This window comes from Carcharhinus amblyrhynchos, chromosome 3 (genome assembly GCF_965287045.1).
Source record: "Carcharhinus amblyrhynchos chromosome 3, sCarAmb.v2.hapA, whole genome shotgun sequence".
In the NCBI taxonomy this organism is placed as follows: Eukaryota; Metazoa; Chordata; class Chondrichthyes; order Carcharhiniformes; family Carcharhinidae; genus Carcharhinus; species Carcharhinus amblyrhynchos.
The window spans coordinates 92,403,486-92,424,120 of NC_137326.1; the positions used below are offsets into that span (position 1 = coordinate 92,403,486).

At 42.7% G+C, this 20,635-nt stretch overlaps 1 protein-coding gene across 7 annotated transcripts in view; it reads left to right on the forward strand.

Annotated features, from left to right (window-relative positions):
* The window catches only part of dock10 (dedicator of cytokinesis 10), a 326,378-nt gene that overhangs the window by 259,372 nt on the left and 46,371 nt on the right, over window positions 1-20,635 (forward strand). For all 7 annotated transcript variants that reach the window (XM_080185521.1, XM_080185517.1, XM_080185519.1 and 4 more), the window contains 7 exons: window positions 160-275; window positions 859-996; window positions 2,977-3,159; window positions 7,906-8,016; window positions 10,162-10,377; window positions 13,349-13,406; window positions 18,889-18,987. In XM_080185521.1, the coding sequence (XP_080041647.1) occupies window positions 160-275; window positions 859-996; window positions 2,977-3,159; window positions 7,906-8,016; window positions 10,162-10,377; window positions 13,349-13,406; window positions 18,889-18,987 (921 nt within the window). The remainder of the gene's footprint in view (window positions 1-159; window positions 276-858; window positions 997-2,976; window positions 3,160-7,905; window positions 8,017-10,161; window positions 10,378-13,348; window positions 13,407-18,888; window positions 18,988-20,635) is intronic.

Below are 20,635 nucleotides of genomic sequence, written 5' to 3' on the forward strand. Positions count from 1 at the left end.
AGCATCCCCATGCCATTGTTGGCCTATGCTTGACCTGTGCTACCATTTAGTGATGTACTCCATTATAATGTATGTGTTTTGGAAGAAAAAGCAACATTGACCTTCTGTAGTCTCAGTACAGCTTGGTAAGAGACTGACTTTGATTTTGCATTTGTTTAGATGGTTCTCCAACTGAGATGGATGCCTTGCTTCATATAGATGTAGAAGCAAATATAGCAACTGAAGTCAGCATCACAGTGCTTGAGATCATCTGTCTTTTTACTCAGGCCCATCAGGTATTTCTGATGACATTCATATTTGTTTTGCTGATTAAAATACAGTGATGATGTATGAATTCCAGACTTCACTGATGCTCTACAAACATTGTTAAAGGTGTATTCAGGAAATCTGGTGCTAATAATCTGCTGATGCTTTTAATTGTACATATTGCGTAATCAATGCTTTTTCTATCAGATATGAAAATGATAACTCATTGTGTTTCTGGAAAACCATATCTTTTTGATTCTCCTCAGTGCTTTTCCAGATACAAATTGCAAGTTTACATTTACACCAGTGTCTTTCATACTCTAAGCTGGCGCTCCTTTATAGCTTTCGAGAACAAACCATGAACATTTACTGACAATGACAGTTGTTGATTTGTACTTTGTAATGATCTCAAAATATTTGGGAATGGAATACTTTTGCAAGTATGTGGTGCAGATTTAAATGTTGCATAACACACCTTTTTAAAACAAAAATCCCAGAATTTTCTCTTCTGTTTGAACCAAGCTCTTTATGTAGAAGGTATTCTAGAGTACGCAGACCTGTGTTTTTTATTCGTACGTTGTAAATCCACCTCTTTTGTGTCTGACTTTACAGAAACAACTGCAACAAGATGATGGGCATAATTCTACTATGAAGAGAGTGTTTGACACCTACTTACTGTTCCTGCAAGTTAATCAGTCATCAGTTGCTTTGAAACATGTATTTGCAGCTCTCCGACAATTTGTTTCCAAGGTACGGATATGTAGTCCCACCATTAACATGCCCTTTGTCTTGTGTCCGTGACATCCTTGTCAAATCTCTCCTAGCTCCCTGACCTTCCACTTTGCTCCAGTAGCTCTTAACCAGTATAAAATCCATCATATTACTCCTCCCCTTTAGCTCTGAAGAAGAGTAGTATGGACTCGAAACATTACCTCTGTTTTTCTCTCCACAGGTGATGCCACGCCTATTGAGATTTTCCAGCATTTTCTGTCTTTATTTCAGATTATCAGCAACTGCAGTATTTTGCTTAATTGCAGATGATTAGTTTAAGAATCAGAATATTTCTGTGTGCGTCTAATGGGTGAATCATTTAAATTTATTGTACCTATCATAACAAAGTAATGCGAATAAATCCTTAATAAAAAAAGGTGCAGAACACATTGTGTCCCACTTCAGCAGCACATCTCCCCCCCGCCCCCCCGACATCAGTCATGACACACTCCGGAACCAATCCAGTGCCTACCAGACATTACAAAATGGAGAGATAAAATTATGCATATAGATGAAATAATCAATCAAGATTTTGCTTTGCCATGTTCATTGAATTCTACTATTCCTCTATAATATGAAAATTGAAATATAAGTCCAGAATACCATGTAATAAATTTCAATGATTTTGTAACTGTACATCAGTGGTCTTGTTCAAATATTGTACAGTACATATCACAGCACCTTTTTAAATTATAAACCTCTACAACCTCAGCTGGCTGTGAGTAATTTCACAGGAGACCTGCTAGTTTTATTTTAAAGCAACGCCCAACTCTTAATCGCAAGAACAAATTGAGTTGATGAGACATTGGCACCCTTCACAGTCCCGGTCTGTACCTGTGATAACCATTGCTTTATTTTTGGGTACAGTGGTAACATTCTGTGTTGTAAATTTGAGTTACAAGATTATGAAACTATCTCAGCACAAAGGGAAATTGTAACTTAGTGGTAACATTGCTGGATTAATATTCCCAGACTTGGGTTCAAATCCCACCACAGCGTCAGGCAGAATTTGAATTTAGTTAATAACGTTGGAATATCAAGCCATTCTCAGTAATAGTGAGCATGAAACCAGCATCAGTTGTGTAAAAATTCATTTGGTTCATTAATATCCTTTAGGGACAGAAATCTGGCATCCTTATCTGATCTGGCCTACTTGTGACTCCAGACCCACAGCTGAATCTAATAAGCCCTCTGAAATAGCCTAGCAAGTCACTCAGTTTATGGGCAATTAGGGATTGTTGAGAAATGCTGCCGTGATTGCCATTGGCTGGCAGGATGGCTGCACACATGCAGTCTTCTTCCGTTCAGCTCAGACGCGATGAGTTTAGCAAATCCTTTGGTGGGGCGGGCAGGATGCAGCCCACCTTGCCATCAGATCATGGTACTCTTAACAGCACATAGACAAACTTTTAGTCAATGCAGGCCAGGACCTCCCCATTACTGCTGCAGAGTCCTTGCACCTGAAGGTCATATTGGGGAAACTGGCAGATGTGAGCAACCATACACCAAGACACAGGAGGGCACTTCCGGCAATGCCTCTCTCCATTGTGAGAGGACCATCAGGATTCACCATGGTCGGGCCTGTGCTCGCTATTGTAGTGGTCTATGTTTGCCAGTATCTTGACCTTCCAGGGGCCTGCTGCCTCTTGCTGCTCAGGCAGAAGCTGCACATCCAGCATTTTTTATTCTTGATTTGTAAGGACCAAGTGCACGTCTTGCTATATTTTTGAATTGGATTATTTGGCAGTATGTTTCAAATCCATTGCCTCAATAATAGTCAATTTATATGTATACTACAGCAAATCCAATACCTACCACAGAACAATTTTCTGTGCAACTTCAGAGCTGTTCTGGTTCCTAAAGTATGGTCGCAGTGCATTATGTTGCCGTCTGTTATTATTGTTATTTAATGTCGATTGTGCAGTACTAAAAGATTTTATATCTTCTGCTTCTCACCAGTTCCCTTCAGCTTTCTTCCAAGGCCGAGCAGATCTATGTGGCACGCTCTGCTATGAAATCTTAAAATGCTGCAACCACAGATCCAGCTCTACACAGAATGAAGCTTGTGCCTTGCTCTACCTTTTCATGAGGGGCAACTTTGAATTTACAAAAGGAAAGTCGATAGTCAGATCTCACCTTCAGGTTAGTGTCACTGTTAGAATTTTATTAAAATTAAGCAGAATATTCTTTTTCAAGGTTGCGACCCCATGCACACTGTCCGAATCATTGCAAGCAGATTGTCTAAAACTAAACATTTTTAAACAATTCTGATCTTAAGTCAGCCACATATCACAGATCAACTCATGTTTCATCTTGTGCCATTTGCCAAAATCTTATTGTTAAAATAGCAGGTTCATAAGACGGTAAGAAAATCAGCAATATATAACTCTATTTGGATATCTTTTTTGGAGTTCAGCAATAAAACAAGTGTTATCAAACATCTTGGATTCCTAGGGGAGGGAAGCAGAGGTGGGAATGTATCTGAGTCCAGAAGCTGCCCAGTGGTAGAGGGGATATAATCGCCGAGTCAAATTTTCACTGGGGTACCCCCTGAATTGGCCTGGAGAACAGCTCATCATCCAATTAAGCAAGATGGGTGGGTTCTCGAGGCCAAAGGGCCACTCGGAAGCCTTAAGAGCAGTAGGCTGCAATCAAAGGTAATTCAGGGAGAGGGCGCTTCAAAATGGAGGCTCCCTTTCTCCAACATTTTTGTTTAAGTTAAATTTAAAAAGTGGAACTTGTGGCCTGGCCACTATATTGTAAGGGTTATGGAAGTTTGGCAGGGACTAGCATGCACTGGGGAGAATCCCAAGCGGATTTGGCTGGTGCACTAGGTGCCACTAGTCTACAACCAGGATGTCACCTCCAAGCACTTAAATAATCATACTTCCAGTGCACGTTGATGCTTGGAAGCCAAATGGAAGATCCAATCAGTTCCTCATCGCGTGAGGACCCTGCTGTTCCTCCCCCACCCCATCTGTCACTATAAAGAAGGCCTGGGGCCAGGATACAGTAGGGAACATGAATCTCCAATAACGGCTATACCGAGGACATGATCCTGGCTTATGAACAGAGATTTCCTCCATGTTATGGCCGGGATTTTCCCATCCCACTGCAGTGAACAAAGATGTGGCTTGTCGCCAAATCCAACATCTTCACTGCAGCGGGAACGTGGTAGGAACAGGTGGCAAGATTGCGCCCTATATTTCACAAAATAGGTTCATAGTTTTGTTTCAGGCATGCATTGAGGAAATTATTCCTCTTGTGTCATACAGCTGATGGATTTTAAATTTACAGGACAGTATGGCAGACGCCGTATGCTGTATATTTTGTGCCAGTATTGCAATGCCAGACGTCAAAATGGGCACCTGGGGTATGCACCTAAAACAAACATTAATACCTTTGTGTGTGCAAATATGGAGCCTAACACTTGTTTAAGGCCTCTTTTGTAAATTTGAGCAGCTCTGAACGTGCCAAGCTGGGCCAGGTGTGTTGTGGAAAATCAGACCTATTTGTGGCCTAGCCATTGAACATAAGAAACATAAGAAATAGGAGCAGGAGTAGGCCATCTAGCCCCTCAAGCCTGCCCTGCCATTCAGTAAGATCATGGCTGATCTGTCGTGGCTCAGTTCCACATTCCCGCCCTCTTCCCATAACCCTTAATCCCCTCGCTTATCAAAAACCCATCAACCCGTGTCTTAAAAATATTGAGCGAGGCAGCCTCCACCACTTCAACGGGCAGAGAATTCCAGAGATTCACCACCCTTTGAGTGAAGAAGTTCCTCCTCAACTCCATTCTAAACCGCCCCCCCTTTATCCTGAGGCTGTGCCCTCTAGTCCTACTGTCCTTTGAACGGGAAGAGCCTCTCCACCTCTATCCTATCCATCCCATTCAACATCTTATACGTCTCAATGAGATCTCCCCTCATTCTTCTAAACTCTAACGAGTACAAGCCTAGTTTATTCAGCCTCTCCTCATAGTTCAACCCCCTCAACTCCGGAATCAGCCTAGTAAACCTCCTCTGCACTCCCTCCAAGGTCAGAATATCCTTGCGTAAGTGCGGCGACCAAAACTGCACACAGTACTCCAGCTGCGGCCTCACCAGTGCCCTATACAGCTGCAGCAAGACCTCCCTACTTTTATATTCAATCCCCCTCGCTATGAAGGCCAGCATCCCATTTGCCTTCCTGACCATCTGCTGCACCTGCAGGCTGGGTTTTTGCGACTCATGCACAAGGACCCCGAGGTCCCTCTGCACCGTCGCCTGCTGCAGTTTTTCGCCACGTAAGTAATAGTCCTTCCTACCATTATTCCTACCAAAGTGGACAACCTCACATTTGCCAACATTAAATTCCATTTGCCAGTTCCTGGCCCATTCGCCCAGCCTATCTAGATCCTTCTGCAGACTCTCCACACCCTCCGCACAATTTGCCGTTCACCAATCTTGGTGTCATCAGCAAATTTCGACACCATACACTCGGTTCCCTCCTCCAGATCATCTATATAAATGGTAAATAGCTGAGGCCCCAGCACCGACCCCTGGGGCACTCCACTAGTCACCAACCGCCAATCCGAATAGCACCCATTGACCCCCACTCTCTGCCTCCTATTTGATAGCCAATCCCCTATTCACGCTAACACCCTACCCCCAACTCCATGCCCCCTGACCTTCTGCAATAACCTCTTGTGAGGTACCTTGTCAAACGCCTTCTGAAAATCAAGAAAGACCACATCCACTGACTCTCCTCTATCCACCGCCCTAGACACATCCTCATAGAACTCCAATAAGTTTGTCAGACACGACTTCCCCTTAAAGAAACCGTGCTGCGTCTGCTCTACCAAACAATTCTCCTCAAGATGCCTCGCTATTTTCTCCTTGATCACAGATTCTAACATTTTTCCTGCAACAAACGTTAAACTAACCGGCCTATAATTCCCTGCCTTTTGCCTGCCACCCTTCTTAAACAACGGTGTAACATTAGCCATTTTCCAATCTTCCGGCACTTCCCTGGAATCCAGCGACGTTTGGAAAATAATCACCAAGGCATCCATTGTCTTTAAAGGAACCTGTGTAAGCCACTGGCAAAAAGATAAATTTTTCAAAGTTACTGAGGAACCTGACTGGAGCACAAACCATGTGCCTCTGGCAGCCACCACTTTCCGTCATAGTTACTACCTCCCTCTTGTTCTCGATCTCTGCCTGTCTCCACTACGTAGTCGCCACCACCCGCCCTACACTCCTTCCCTTGATCACTAAACCCTGAGAACCCAGACAGATTTCTGTGTAGCTCACTAGTCAGCTGTAAGTATCTGACAGGCCTTCAAACTGTCCACTCTGATATCAGAATTGTTCCCAGCAGGCCTGCACCATGTGAACAATGTTTCCTGAGGTTCCATGTCAAATAGCCTGTCAATTACATCACGATCACTAAAAGTACAGCTTTTTATTTATGCCAGTGGAATGTTCTGCTTAACAACCACTATTTGATCCAGACATGACCACTACTGCATACCTCACTGTTACATTTAGTGGGTAATCCAAATTCTTGCTCCAGATGATGAACATTAGCTTCTCCTACTCGCGTGTTTATGATGTCCATCATTCAGGTCTTCCCTGTTAATTCATTGGGTGGTCTGCCCTAACTGGTCATCTAGACTTTGGTTTGCAGAAGGTAAAAGCTTGCAATTTAAGAACAACAGTTGAACTGAAGCAGTTTTAAATGTTGTCAGTTCATGACAGCACACTTTCGTGATGGAAAACAATGTTGTTCCAAACTGGAATAGATTCCCAAATTAAACGAAACGAAATGAGCCCAATTTTACCATCACATTGCGCCTGTTTTCAGGCGCAAAACTTGATATAGCTGGGCGTGAGACAAGTAGCACAATCTGCACCCACCTCCATGTCACTTCCCCCTTTACCAAAATGGCCACAATCAGGACCATGTCCAAAATGAGCACGGCAGCCATTTAAATGCATTTGCATGCATTTAAATTGACTTAATGGGCTGCATGCCCAACCTTACCGGCACATCCCCCTTTACCATTGCGTTTGCCCATCCAGATTCAGCGCTCCATCTACTGGGGAGGTAAGTGCTGAGTTTCTGATGGCTCTCTGCTTCAGATCAGCGGGTGGGGAAGTGGGTTGGACAGCTCCCTGCTTCAGATCAGTGATGAGGGGGGGAGGTGTCAGCTGCTACTCTGCCTGAGACCAGTGGGGGTGGGGGGAGGGGGTGCGATCAGCCTGGGTGGTGTTAGGGATGAGGCATAAGGGCATCAGTAATGTTGTGGGGGTGGGGCAATGTCTCTGGGGGGGGCGAGAGGCCAGGGAGACTTGTCATTCAGCCTGGAAGTGATGTGGCAGGGGAGCCGCATTCTATCTTTTTTTTCTGTGCGTGCGCAGTTGGAGGGACCGACCTGAGCTGCAGGGTTTTGGGTGCGTTAAGCACCACCCACAGGCTTCTGCAGCATGATTTGGATTCGCTGATATTTTTGCAGTCAGAGTGCTTATGGGGGTACCTAAGAACAGGTCTAAAGGTCGCATCTGAAACACTCCCAGGTTCAAGTCCACTGAGTACTTAGAATCAAAATGGTAAAATCGGGCCCAATGTGTCTAAAATTTGGCAAAAAAACACATTACTGCTGAAAAATCCATCTGCTATTTTGTTATTTCTCTATCTCCATTTTTGAACAGTAACTTGATATTTAGTGTTGGGGCTAAGTGCAAACATAGTTTAGACTGATACCAAAAAAATCACGACAGTCTAATTTATCAACTCATGAATATATTAAAATGAAATGTGAATGTTTTATGTTATAATGGCCTTGTCTATTGTCTTACCTCTTTGCAGGACAATTTTGAGTGATACTTTATATTTCCTTTGCAGCTTATCAAAGCCGTAAGTCAACTGATAGCAGATGTGGGAATGGGAGGCACTCGATTTCAACAATCACTGGCGATAATTAACAATTTTGCAAATGGAGATAGGCTCATGAATGTAAGTTAACTTTAAAAATGTCATTTTAACTTCTATTTGAAAACAAGATGTTTCTTCCATCTATTAAATGCGCAAAACTGATCAGGAACAACTGTGCCGGGGGAGACACACTGTGCCATTTGTGTAAAATTATTCCACTTTATAAATGTATCAGAGACTTCAGACATTTCTGACTTATTGACATGGATAGTTGTCCAGGAAATGTTAGAAAAATCCTGGGTGACTATACAATTGATTTTCAACTTATCCCTTAACTTCCTGACTATTGGCAAACCAACCTGACTACCCACCCCAACTCCACTCCACAATCCTTCCCAACCTGACTCCACAACTCACCTGTCACCCGATCCACTGACCTCACCTACCTCCACATCTGACCCAATAACCACACCCACTTACCCACCGTGCCACCCTACCCATCCAGTCATTCGTCCACTCATCCATTCACCAACATTCATCTGTCACCCGTTCACACTGAACATTCAAACTTACAAAATGGCAGCTAGTGCCATAAAAAGGGAGCATGACCTCTGTGCTGATTGTCGTCACTGTTCTCTATGTGGATTCCTGCATTGAGGAAATTCTTCTCACTGCTGCATCTGAAACTAGAGCCTTCTGCATGTATCCAGGTCAGTATTCAGTTATCTGTCTAATCCATGTTGGATGCAACAGTTCTGACACTGATCAAAAGATTTGGGCCATTAAATCTGATAGGCTGAATGTTATGAATAAATGTTTTGAGTATGGCTGATTATAATCCTTATCTTCCATTTTTTTTGGAGTTCTATCGTCTATTTAGAGTCTACATGAAATCTATGATTGAAACTTTGACAGGACAATTGTTACAACGTTTTCATTGGTCTGATGCAGCAATATTTTGGGCTGGATTTTACTATGGGCTTTCAGACCCTGCTTTTGGGAACAAATGGAAGTCCCAACTCCTGAACCCTGCACTTGCTGACAGTGAGACAGGCTCAACAGTCTTTGTGGAGACAGCTTCTTTATTGCTTCTTCTGCACTCACTTTTCTGTGTAAGATGACAAAAGGTTTCCCGAGGCTGTTGGCAAAATCCGAGGGCCTGCAGCTCTTGAGCCATGGCAGCCCCACCAGGATAGGTGAGCATTACAGAGAGAGATTGAATAGGTTAGGACTTTATTCCCTGGAGCGTAGAAGAATGAGGGGAGATTTGATAGAGGTGTATAAGATTTTGATGGGTATAGATAGAATGAGTGCAAGCAGGCTTTTTCTACTGAGGCTAGGGAAGAAAAAAACCAGAAGGCGTGGGTTGAGGGTGAAAGGAGAAAAGTTTAGAGTGAATATTAGGGGGGGCTTCTTCACACAGAGAGTGGAGGGAGTGTGGAATGAGCTGCTGGATGAAGTGGTAAATGCAGGATCACTTTTAACATTTAACATTTAAGAAAAACTTGGACAGGTTCATGGATGAGAGGGGTGTGGAGGGATATAGTCCAAGTACAGGTCAGTGGGACTAGGCAAAAAATGGTTCAGCACAGACAAGAAGGGCCAAAAGGCTTGTTTCTGAGCTGTAATTTTCTATGGTTTCTATGGTTTCATTGCCCTCGAGGTTGCTACAATGTGGAAGTACCCTTGGAGATGTGAATTGAAAATAAAATTTCAGAGGGTTGAAGCTGTTGGACCCCTTGGAGTAGACAGCAAACCTGACCAAATGTATCATTTGGGTAATAGTGCATCTTTTCTTTCCCATGATCGCATTACAGAAAACCTCAGCTCAGTGATTCCACTGCCTCCCTCCTTCCCCAAAACCTGCTTCAGGGATTCTGCCTCAATTGAAGTGATAGAGAGACTCTCCATTGGCAGCAAAGACTTAGAATTAGATCCAATAGGTGCCCTCTGTTTATTGGGCAGTCAATCCTACTCTCAGTCTTTCCTGGGAAAGTTGTCCAGCTGAGATGTGCTCATAAGCTGTCCTGCTCTTCTCGATTTTCCCAACTTCCCCAGCCTCACACCCTGCCCCAGAACTTCAATTCCAGAATCAGGAAAATTCAGCCCTTAGTTTTATTGTAGATGTCAGATTTCAGTACGCCTGAACTGACTTAAGTTCTAAATGGTTCAATACTTATAATCTGTGACTTGGAAGTAACCTCTCCTTTGGTTCATACCCTATAGAACACTTTGTTTCCTGCGGAAGTGAAGGACTTGACTAAGCGAATAAGGACAGTGTTAATGGCCACAGCTCAGATGAAAGAGCATGAGAAGGACCCAGAAATGCTAATCGATCTTCAGTATAGCCTAGCAAACTCATATGCCAGTACTCCGGAACTGCGAATGACTTGGCTCGAGAGCATGGCAAAGATTCATATCCGAAATGGAGATGTGTCAGAGGTAATTTTTATTATTTTATTTAATCAGAGGTAATTTACATTATTTATTTATAGAGGCAATTATTCCTATTTCTGCCAAAAAGAAATGAACACCCCTTTAAGCTCTCCAATCAAGACTTTGGAAAGGAGAAAATGAAGAAATGTATATTGAATATAAAAGTAGGGAGGTCTTGCTGCAGCTGTATAGGGCATTGGTGAGGCCGCAGCTGGAGTACTGTGTGCAGTTTTGGGCGCCGCACCTGCGCAAGGATATTTTGGCCCTGGAGGGAGTGCAGAGGAGGTTTACTAGGCTGATACCGGAGTTGAGGGGATTGAGCTATGAGGAGAGGCTGAATAAACTAGGCTTGTACTCGTTAGAGTTTAGAAGAATGAGGGGAGATCTCATTGAGACGTATAAGATGATGAATGGGATGGATAGGATAGAGGTGGAGAGACTCTTCCCGCTCAAAAAAGACACTAGGACTAGGGGGCACAGCCTCAAGATAAAGGGGGGGCGGTTTAGAACGGAGTTGAGGAGGAACTTCTTCACTCAAAGGGTGGTGAATCTCTGGAATTCTCTGCCCGTTGAAGTGGTGGAGGCTGCCTCGCTAAATATTTTTAAGAAGCGGGTTGATGGGTTCTTGATAAGAGAGGGGATTAAGGGTTATGGGGAGAGGGCGGGAAAGTGGAACTGAGCCACAACAGATCAGCCATGATCTTATTGAATGGCGGGGCAGGCTCGAAGGGCTAGATGGCCTACTCCTGCTCCTATTTCTTATGTTCTTATGTTCTTATTTATATTTGAAAAAGAAACAAAGAAGTATTTATTATTACGTTCAAATGTTTGATCAGGTGTTTCCCACCAGAGATGTTATATTTGAAACATCACTCTGAATGACTATTGTGTTGCCAATTTGCTAAGCATGACATTGGCCATATTTCTGTTTCCTCAATTGCTTGACCTGTAGGATTGTTTGATAACTGCAGGGCTGAATTTATACCCGATCACAATAATGCTTTTTACTGCCATTTCAAAAATCATTGTCGGTGTTTTTATTTTTTAAAGCTTGCAGCAATAAATGGATGTAATTTCCTTTTTCTTACCTTCAAAAATTTAGCACTCTTTTGTCATAGCAACCAGGATGGGAATGAATTAACAAGTCATGGCAATAATCATGCGTATTTCCTGAATTGAAGTAGGTTGGGCCGAGATTTGTGTACATAAACCATGAAGCCTGAATACCCATAGAAATTGGTCATCAATATACTCGAGACAAACTGCCAGGACTGGTTGTTGGCGGTCCTGGGGCTGCTGCATCTTGCTGAGCAGATGCCAACCCTAATCGTCACCGAGTAGTTTCACAAGGGGTCTTTCAGCAGGCATTGAGCTATTCATTAATAGCAGGAATAGTAGCATAGTGGTTAGCACTGCTGTCTCACAGTGCCAGGGACCTGGGTTCAATTCCAGCCTCAGGTTACTGTCTGTGTAGAGTATGCACGTTCTCCCTGCATCTGTATGGGTTTCCTCCAGGTGCTCCAGTTTCCTCCCACAGTCCAAAGATATGCAGTTAGATTGACTGACTATGCTAAATTGCCCCTAGTGTCAGAGGATTAACAGGTTAAATATATGGGGTTACAGGAATAGGGCCTGGGTGGGACTGTGGTCAGTGCAGACTCGATGGGCTGAATGGATTCCTTCTGCTCTGTAGGATTCTGTGATTCAATGGCCCCGAAATCTGTTTCGGGCATTAAAACATGTGAAACTTAAAAGAAAACTCAGATTTAGCAACATGGTCAATTCCTGTGCAGATTGGATACAAGTGTCCAATGTTAAATCAGTGTGCGTAACACTTGTTTTAAACAGGTACAGTGCATTCCATCTTCTACCCCAGTAAGATGTGACATGTTGTAATATTCAGAACTTCAAGTAAGACGGCATAGCTTCAATTTTAAAATGTTCTTCAGATTTATTAATATAATAATTTGCTTTGTGCTATTCGGTCACATTTTATTTGTGATCCATTCCCTGACAAAAAGATAGTATGATATTAACTGGCCTGTTGCTTCTAACAAGAATCTTGTGAACAAGGGTTGGGGTGGACCGGAAGCTGTCTGACTCTCCTCAGAATGAGGCCTTGGACAGGGGTTGAGGTGGGCAGGAAGTTGTCTGGCCTTCCTCTCAATGATGCCTTGGAAGTTTTAAATCCCAGGTCTTACCTACAGTGGGCCCTGGAAGGCTCCCTTCCACATCCAGAAAGCAAGCCAGCTGGCCACTCAACGGGAGTGGAATTTTGCTTGACACTTCCCTGCTGGAACAAAAGCCAAGTAAGTGATTAGCAAGGAGTTTGGCAGAGCCTTGCAGTTAGGGGAGAGGTATGGAAACCCAGGGAAACAGAGGCCCAAGGTTTCCTTGTGGGACCCAGAAGAACAATCATGTTCCTTGTGGCCTTGCAGAAAACCAAAAATTTACAAAGATCTTTTTCAAGCTACTTCTCACCATGGATCTACTTAAAAATTGGCCAGGATTCCCTGCTCAGGTCTCAGGTTACATTTTCAATCCCAATGACATAATTGGTACCCAATCTGCATACTTAAAACATGGATCTCATAACCTTCTGGCTGGCATCTTGCTCACCTATTCAAGGAAGTTAACATTAGAATTTTAAAATAAAGTTATAAATCTGTGGGAAGTTGGGGGATTGAAGAAGGGAAAACATCCAGAGGCTATTTAGCTGCTTGGCTTCTGTCAAATAGGTAATGAAAATCAGCTCCAGTGGCCTCAGAGAGCAAGGACAATGCCCATAATCTGTAAAGGTTTTTGTTCATATTTTATTCATGGGTTGTGAAGAATACTGGAAAGAGCAGCATCTATAGCTCATCCCTAAGTCACCTTGAGCTGGTGAGCTGCTGCCTTGAATTGTTGCAGCCTGTGTGTTGTAATAAACTGTTTCTTTTTAAAATTAACATTTACATTGATGTTTCTGATATTACAGGCTGCAATGTGTTATATCCATATAGCTGCCCTTATATCAGAGTACCTGAAAAGAAGAGGTAAGTTTGTAAATTAAGAAAATGAAGTCTAAACATTTAAACCAATAAGTGTGTAACAATCAAAATAGTAGAGCTGTTATTTTGGTGAATGGGTTAAAAACAGTCATTAAATGGGGTCTGTGTAAATATGACACATGTTGAAAGTCTGGACTTAACGTGCAATTTTAGTCCTCGTTGCTGAATGACCATCATTTGAACTTGTCTGAAGGTGCTAAAACAGACACACCTATAGGTTTTGTATTTAAGTCCTGATTAGATGCAATTTTCTTGAAGCAGTCTGTGATCACACCATTCACCCATTTCCATGGAACAGATGGAGTGTGCTGACTGATGCACAACAACATATTTCAGGATGGCTCTGGGACCCCCAAAATGCCACACGGGTTCTTAGTTAAGACTTTGGAAATTCTGATGTCCAGAGGAAGGTGTACATCTTACCTTCCTGTCTCTAATCCCTACAGCTGGTAGTGCTGGTCTCATGTCCTTCTCCCATTCCTCTTGCAGACCAAGGGGGATCCCTAGCAAGACATACATGACCCAGTGCTTAACATAGCAATTATTCTTTTTAGAGAAAGCCTTCAGATAATTTTCAGAATAAACATTGATATCATTTTGGTGAATTCTTGACAGCATCCAAAAAAGTCTTCCAATGTCTCTCAGAAATCCTTGTCAAACCTCCAGCAGCAAATGAAAAGTTAAAATACCTTTAGTGCTCAAATTCTTCTGCAATACACTGTCCATTACGTGATCGCTTTTATAAGGGGTTTTAGTCCAAATGCTAGCCACTTAAGTACTATGCAGATATTTTGATGAGATCTGCCACACAATTTAAGTGACAGTTAGTTGCTAAATGATTCTATAGGTGAGTGCCCCTACCACAGGCTTCAGTCCTTAGCCACGATAATTTTTTTGTACTAAACCTGGACTAAACAAGTATTTCAGCTCAAGCCTCCATCTTGAGTATCTAAGGGGCTGTTTGGTATCTGAACATATCCAGGCAAAATTTCACCCATGATGTTGTAACTTAAAGAAAAGGTGAAGTACAACTGTTCAGAAACAGTGTTAGTTATTGCCAAGAAGGTGACTTTCTATCTTAACACTGTAGCTTGTTGATATTTGCTGAGTTGAAGGTGAGCAGTTCCCAGCAACAAGGAAGGAAGAATCCATTGATAGGCAAGTCACCTGGGCTTCTGTTCCACTCTTGGGTGGAATTTCATGGTCCTGTCTGGTTGGAAAATGCAGCAAGCCATTCAAACGTCCATTGACTTTGGTGGGACGGGAAAATCCTGCTGGCAGGAAGCGCTAGAAAATTCCACCCTTAATATGAGACAAGCAGCATTGAGGGAAATGCCAGAACAGCAAATTCTGAATTTTCATTGAGGGATAAGTTACTAATGAGTTGAAGACAACTAAAAGAAAATAAAAGTCACAAATTCAAGATGACCATCTTAAGAATAACTCCTGTAAAGTAGTAACAGCTATTACTCTCAGATTTTGGACAGATATCCAGAAAATGAAGCATTGTTTCATCTTAACTTTCATCTACCAGCTTGGAGACTTGCATTGCATGCAATCTTGAGGACCAGATTTGGGATCTGCATTGGTAGTTTCGCCCTGTAAAGTGCACAAGAGAAAGGCCAGGAGAATAGAATAGCCAAAGAATCATCTCACTGGAGGGTGAGCTCAGACCCTCCCCTTGCTGCAGGGGACGTTGATACAGAATTTGAGAACCCAGCTTACAGAGCAATATTAATGACCATCCACCAGGAACACAAAAGTGAACAGGCATTCTCACTAGCATCCTTTGCACACTGCCAGAGAGCTTGGAGAACTTTGACTGTTCTTTTCATTTGTGCATGACACCAAAAGTCTGCAAACAATTATATGGCAAGGGGTCAGATGTATGAACACTGCAGTTGGGTCCACAGGCATGGAGGCTGTGCTAACACCTCTGATAACTTCAATGGGAACACAGGTTGTGGCCATCTTGATTCTCCCCTGGCTTTCAAAGCATGCTGGAGAGCTTCAATTTGGTCCTTGAGAGCATTGCATCACTCTTGCACTCTATTCTCACATAGTGCAGTGAGAGTGCTGAGGCATTGCCACACAGTAGTGGTATTAGCTCCAGGTGTGTAAGATATCTACTGTCCTCTCTTAGGACAACAGCATGCCTACTCCCCTGGCAGCCATTCATTCAGTGCCCTTATTGGTGCCAGATAGCCCTGGCATAAACCAAGTCCCAGCAGTTAGCAGCCAGATCTCCAATGGCCAGAACTCTTCAAGGTCACCCTTCCAACTGCCTTCCATGATGATATGCAGTAATCCATTTCCCTTGTTGTAGCCATTGGGAACCCATTTTGGTGAAATACCAAAATAAGCAAATAAGCTACAACTTGGCACAGTGGCTTTGCACAAAAACTTTTTTTTAGTTCTTAATGTGCAATATAAGTAATTGTCAAAGGAAGAGTGATGAAGAATATTGACATTATAAATTTTTGGGGATTTCAGTTGGTTCTCTGAGTCCAAGTAGTGCAAACACAACACTCGAAGTAATCCAGATAATGGTTGTCAGGATGGAGTGAAATGGTAGTGAAGGACTGTTTTTGAATTGGGGCAAGAAAGAAACTCTTCAGTTGAACATTGGCTCTCCCTCTTGATCTTCCATTTCCTGGTCATGTCCTTCCTATTCCTCTTCCAGTATTTCATCCTCAGACAGCCTCAAAGCTTCTCCTTTTTGCATAGCAAACTTGTGTAGTGTGTAATACATGATAATAAATTCTGAGACTCGCTTGAAGATGTATTGAAGGATACCTCCAGTGGTGTCCAGACAATGGCTGTGATTGTTGTTCTCATTTGTATCGGTGCCTGAGTTCCTGAACCAGGCAATTAAAGGAATATATCTCAGCCCCAAGCAACCAGCCTGTTCCCTAATGCCCTGGTTAGATGAGTCAGGGGAATTGAAGTTTGGCACAAGCTGAATGTCTTATCACTGCTACCAGGAAACCAGGTGTTGAATTGCATAACCCTCTGCCTATAGCTATGCACAAGTTACACATCCATGTGTGGAAGCTCTTCCTGTTGTAGTACATTGCTGGCAGCAGTATCTGCTCTGACGCTGAGGAAATCCAGAAAATCAGGCATCCTTCTTGCTAGAGGCCATGGAGAAGTGATGAAATGTTGCTGGATAAAAAGTGACATGTCTAACAGAACTCTGCACAGAACAACTTGGCCTAGATTTTCATCTTGGTGCGGAATCTCTGTCACAAATTTGCCTGCCTCTATTGCCAGGCTACTGGGAGATGGGATTTTCTGGCAACCATAGCCTTATTTGGCCTGCAGTAGCAGAGCTGTGGTGGGGGTGGAAGTAGGTTGAATCCGGAATAGGCAAATTAAAATGCCTGCCTCCATTCTCAAAAAATGTTGCCTGGTTCTTTCAATGGAATCAGTGGCCAATTTTGAGCTATATCAGTGAAGCCTCACAATCGATAAAAATGTAAAACTTAAGATCAATTTAAGCCACCACCCCTCCCCTACCCTTTTTTTTATCCATTCGTGGGACATGGGCGTTGCTGGCTGGCATTTATTGCCCATCCCTAGTTGCCCGAGGGCAGTTGAGAGTTGACCACATTGCTGTAGCTTTGGAGTCACATGTAGGCCAGGCCAAGTAGGGACAGTTGATTTCCTTCCTTAAAGGACATTAGTGAACCAGATGGGTTTTTCTGACAGTCGACAATGATTTAATGGTCACGAGTAGACTCTTAATTCCAGATTTTTAAAAAATTGAATTCAAATTCCACCATCTGCCGTGACAAGATTTGAACCCGTGTTCCCAGAGCATTATTGCTCCTTCCTTCCTCCATTATCTATTTTGCGAGCAGAACTCTCAAGTCCTATTATAATAATCAGGAGTAGCCCATAAAACTCCCCAAGTAAAAAAAAATGCACTCTTCAAAACCAGCTGTGTAAACAGAGGTCAGAAATATTTGGCCCCCAGAGGCGGGTCTTTTGGTAGTGGAGGTGGCTCAACACTGATCTGTAATCATCCCCAGTTACCCACCTGCAAGTAGGACAGACCTAATCACAATATTGAACAAAGAGTCCTCTCTGCCTGTGAAAATCCCACCCTTTGTGATTGCTAGTTTGTTACTTCTGAAAATTGGCAGGCTGTTAAATAAAAGATCAACATTATAAATATGGAAGACTTCAGATGAATTCAAAAGATTCAGGAAATGAATAAAAAGGTAGCATATATCTTATAGCATTGTAAGTATAGCCGAATATCAAAATAATGCTTATCTGTTTTCCTACTGCATTTTATGTATTCAGTCTAGGCATCAGTTCTGAGTAAAAGCAAATTACTGCAGATGCTGGAATCTGAAACCAAAAAAGAGAAAGTGCTGGAAAATCTGAGCAGCAGGTGGAATTTTCCAGTCCCACCAAAGTCCATGATCATTTGCATTGTTTGCTGGTTATATGCCAGGGAGCTTGCTGTGGTGGTGGTTGGAGTGGGGGGTGGTGGAGGCGGACATGGTCTTGTCAGCAAGAAGGGTTGGAAAATCCTGGCCTGAGTCAAACATTTGGGAAATGATTCAGCAGTTGGATTGCAGCCAAGAGGCTGTAATTGTCCCCAATTAAATAAAATGACTTCAGAATTGATATCAGAAGAGAAAATGCTGGAAAATCTCAGCAGATCTGGCAGCATCTGTAAGGAGAGAAAAAAACCTGATGTTTCGAGTCCAAATGAGCCTTCGACAAAGGGTCATCCAGATTGAGCTCTGACAGACTCATCTGAACTCAAAATGTCAGCTCTTTTCTTTCCTTATAGATGCTGCCAGACCTGCTGAGATTTTCCAGCACTTTCTGTTTTTTGGTTTCAATATTCTGATTAGGTCTGTCCTATTTACAGGTGGGTAACTGGGATGATTACAGATCAGTAATCCAATGTGGTGGTCACTGAATTCTAGGTGCAGATCAGGTTCAGGAGATCCTAGTCTGATATTTGGGAAACTTTCCTCTTGCTTTTTACCCCAAAAGGGTGGAGTGCTGGAAGGACTCACAGGCTGATTAGCAATCTGATTGGCCACATTGTAAACTGGAAGGGCTCTTGAATATGGGGCCTTCTGACTCAGAACAGAAATACTACTAGCTGAGCCACAAGTCCTCCAACGGCCGAGTAAACTGGGGTTGAATTCCTTACTCGATAGATCTTATGAAGTGGCAGCTGTCCACATAATGGTGCTATTAATGAAGTACAATTTGTGGGGCGAATTCTTCCATTCCGTACGCCACGGGAATGATAGCAGGCAAGGGGTGGACCTCAGATGGGATTTTCCGGTTTTGGAGCGAGAGCAGTCAGTAAATCCCACCCTTTGTGTTGGTTTCTACTGTCATAGCTGTAGGATTTAGTTAATATATTTATCAACTGTAAAATCATCTGCTCCTTTTAACAGTAGTATCATATTATAATACTGCCTTGCTGTAGGTTATTGGAAAACAGAAGTGACTCGTTTATCAACCAGCTTCTCTGAAGAATCACATAACCCTGACAGTAAACAATTACTAACATCAAATGAAGGACAAAGTGAGTGATCTAACAGTGCTTTGTGATGTGTGTAAGGGCAACTCCATGCATTTTTCATTAACACTGTAGTGCTTTTACTGTCTTTGATGATTACTTCTTGCTAATATGTTTAAACAGATCCAAGTACTAATTTATAATTTACAGCTTTAGCAAGACTGCACTAAACTTTCATGTAAACTGGTTTGCTTTTCTGACGCACAGTGTGCTTTGTTAATATGAATGATTTTTTTTTAAATTCTTTCATATGCAAACATTACATAGTCATTTTCCTTTTGGTTAGCATTTACAAAAAAGTGGAGGTGGATATGGAAGCACCACCCCTTTCACCCCTAAGTTAAATGTACAATGCAGTGCAATATTACTGCCTGACATAATGAACAAAAAAAACGTTAGTTACCTAAAAATTTAAATCAATTTAGTGATTTACTGACTTTTATTTGCCAATTTAAAAATGATGCAAGGTTCTTTTGAGCCTAGGTTTGTTAGTGCTGTTAGGATCATGAGCACCAAAAATGATTATTCTTAACATAGAACTCTAGAATCCTGCAGTGCAAACGGAGGCCATTTGGTCTATTGAGCCTGCGCCGACAACAATCACACCCAGGCCGTATCCCTGTAACACCACGTATTCACCCTGCTAATCCTCCTGATAATAAAGAGCAACTTAGCATTGCCAATCAACTTAACCCACATATTTTGGAGTGTGGGAGGAAAGCAGAGCACCCAGAGGAAATCCACACAGATACAGGGAGAGTGTGCAAACTCCACACAGACAGTGACTGGAGGCCAGAATTGAACCCAGGTCCCTGGCGCTGTGAAGCAGCAGTGCTAACCACTGTGCCACAACACAAACAGTAATGTTTTAGTTTATCTTTATATTTATCCACTCGTGCCCCTCCCCCCGCCCTTCTTTTACTGGGTCAGTGATGCTCTTTTGCTTAGAAGATTGCTTGTTCTCTCACCAATTGCTGCGGTTTGTGTGTAAAATGAGTCGATACATTTTTTTAAGTTTAAAAGTTTAAAGTTTATTCATTGGTGTCACAAGTAGGTTTATGGTGAAAATCCCCTAGTCGCCACACTCCGGTGCCTGTTTGGGTACCCTGAAGGATAATTTAGCATGGCCAATGCACCTAACCACATATCTTTTGGACTGTGGGAAGAAACCAGAGCACCTGAAGGAAACTCGCACAGACCTGGGAAGAATGTGCAGATTCTGCACAGTGACCCAAACAGGGAATTGAGCCTGGGTGCCTGGCGCTGTGAAGCATCAGTGCTAACCACTGTAACATCATGATTCCTGGATTTCCTTTCCCACCTCAAAGGAGATTAAGTTGAAGTGTAAAAAGTTATGGGAGGCCCCGACCATGTGGATGTGAAAGACCAATTTCCTTTAGCGAAGATGTCAATAACTCAGAGACGTAATAAGCAAAAGAATCAAAGAGTATTGAGGAATGCCTACCCGTAAGCGTGATGCAAGCAGAAATCCTTATCACATTTTAAAAAACCATCGATATGGACTTGAAGTGCCGCAATCTAGAGGGCTTTGGACTAAGAATTGAAAAGTGGTATTAGGCTCATTAATTTTCTTAACCAACACCGACACAATGGACTGAATGGCCTCCTTCTGTGGTTTAAATGTTTGAATGTT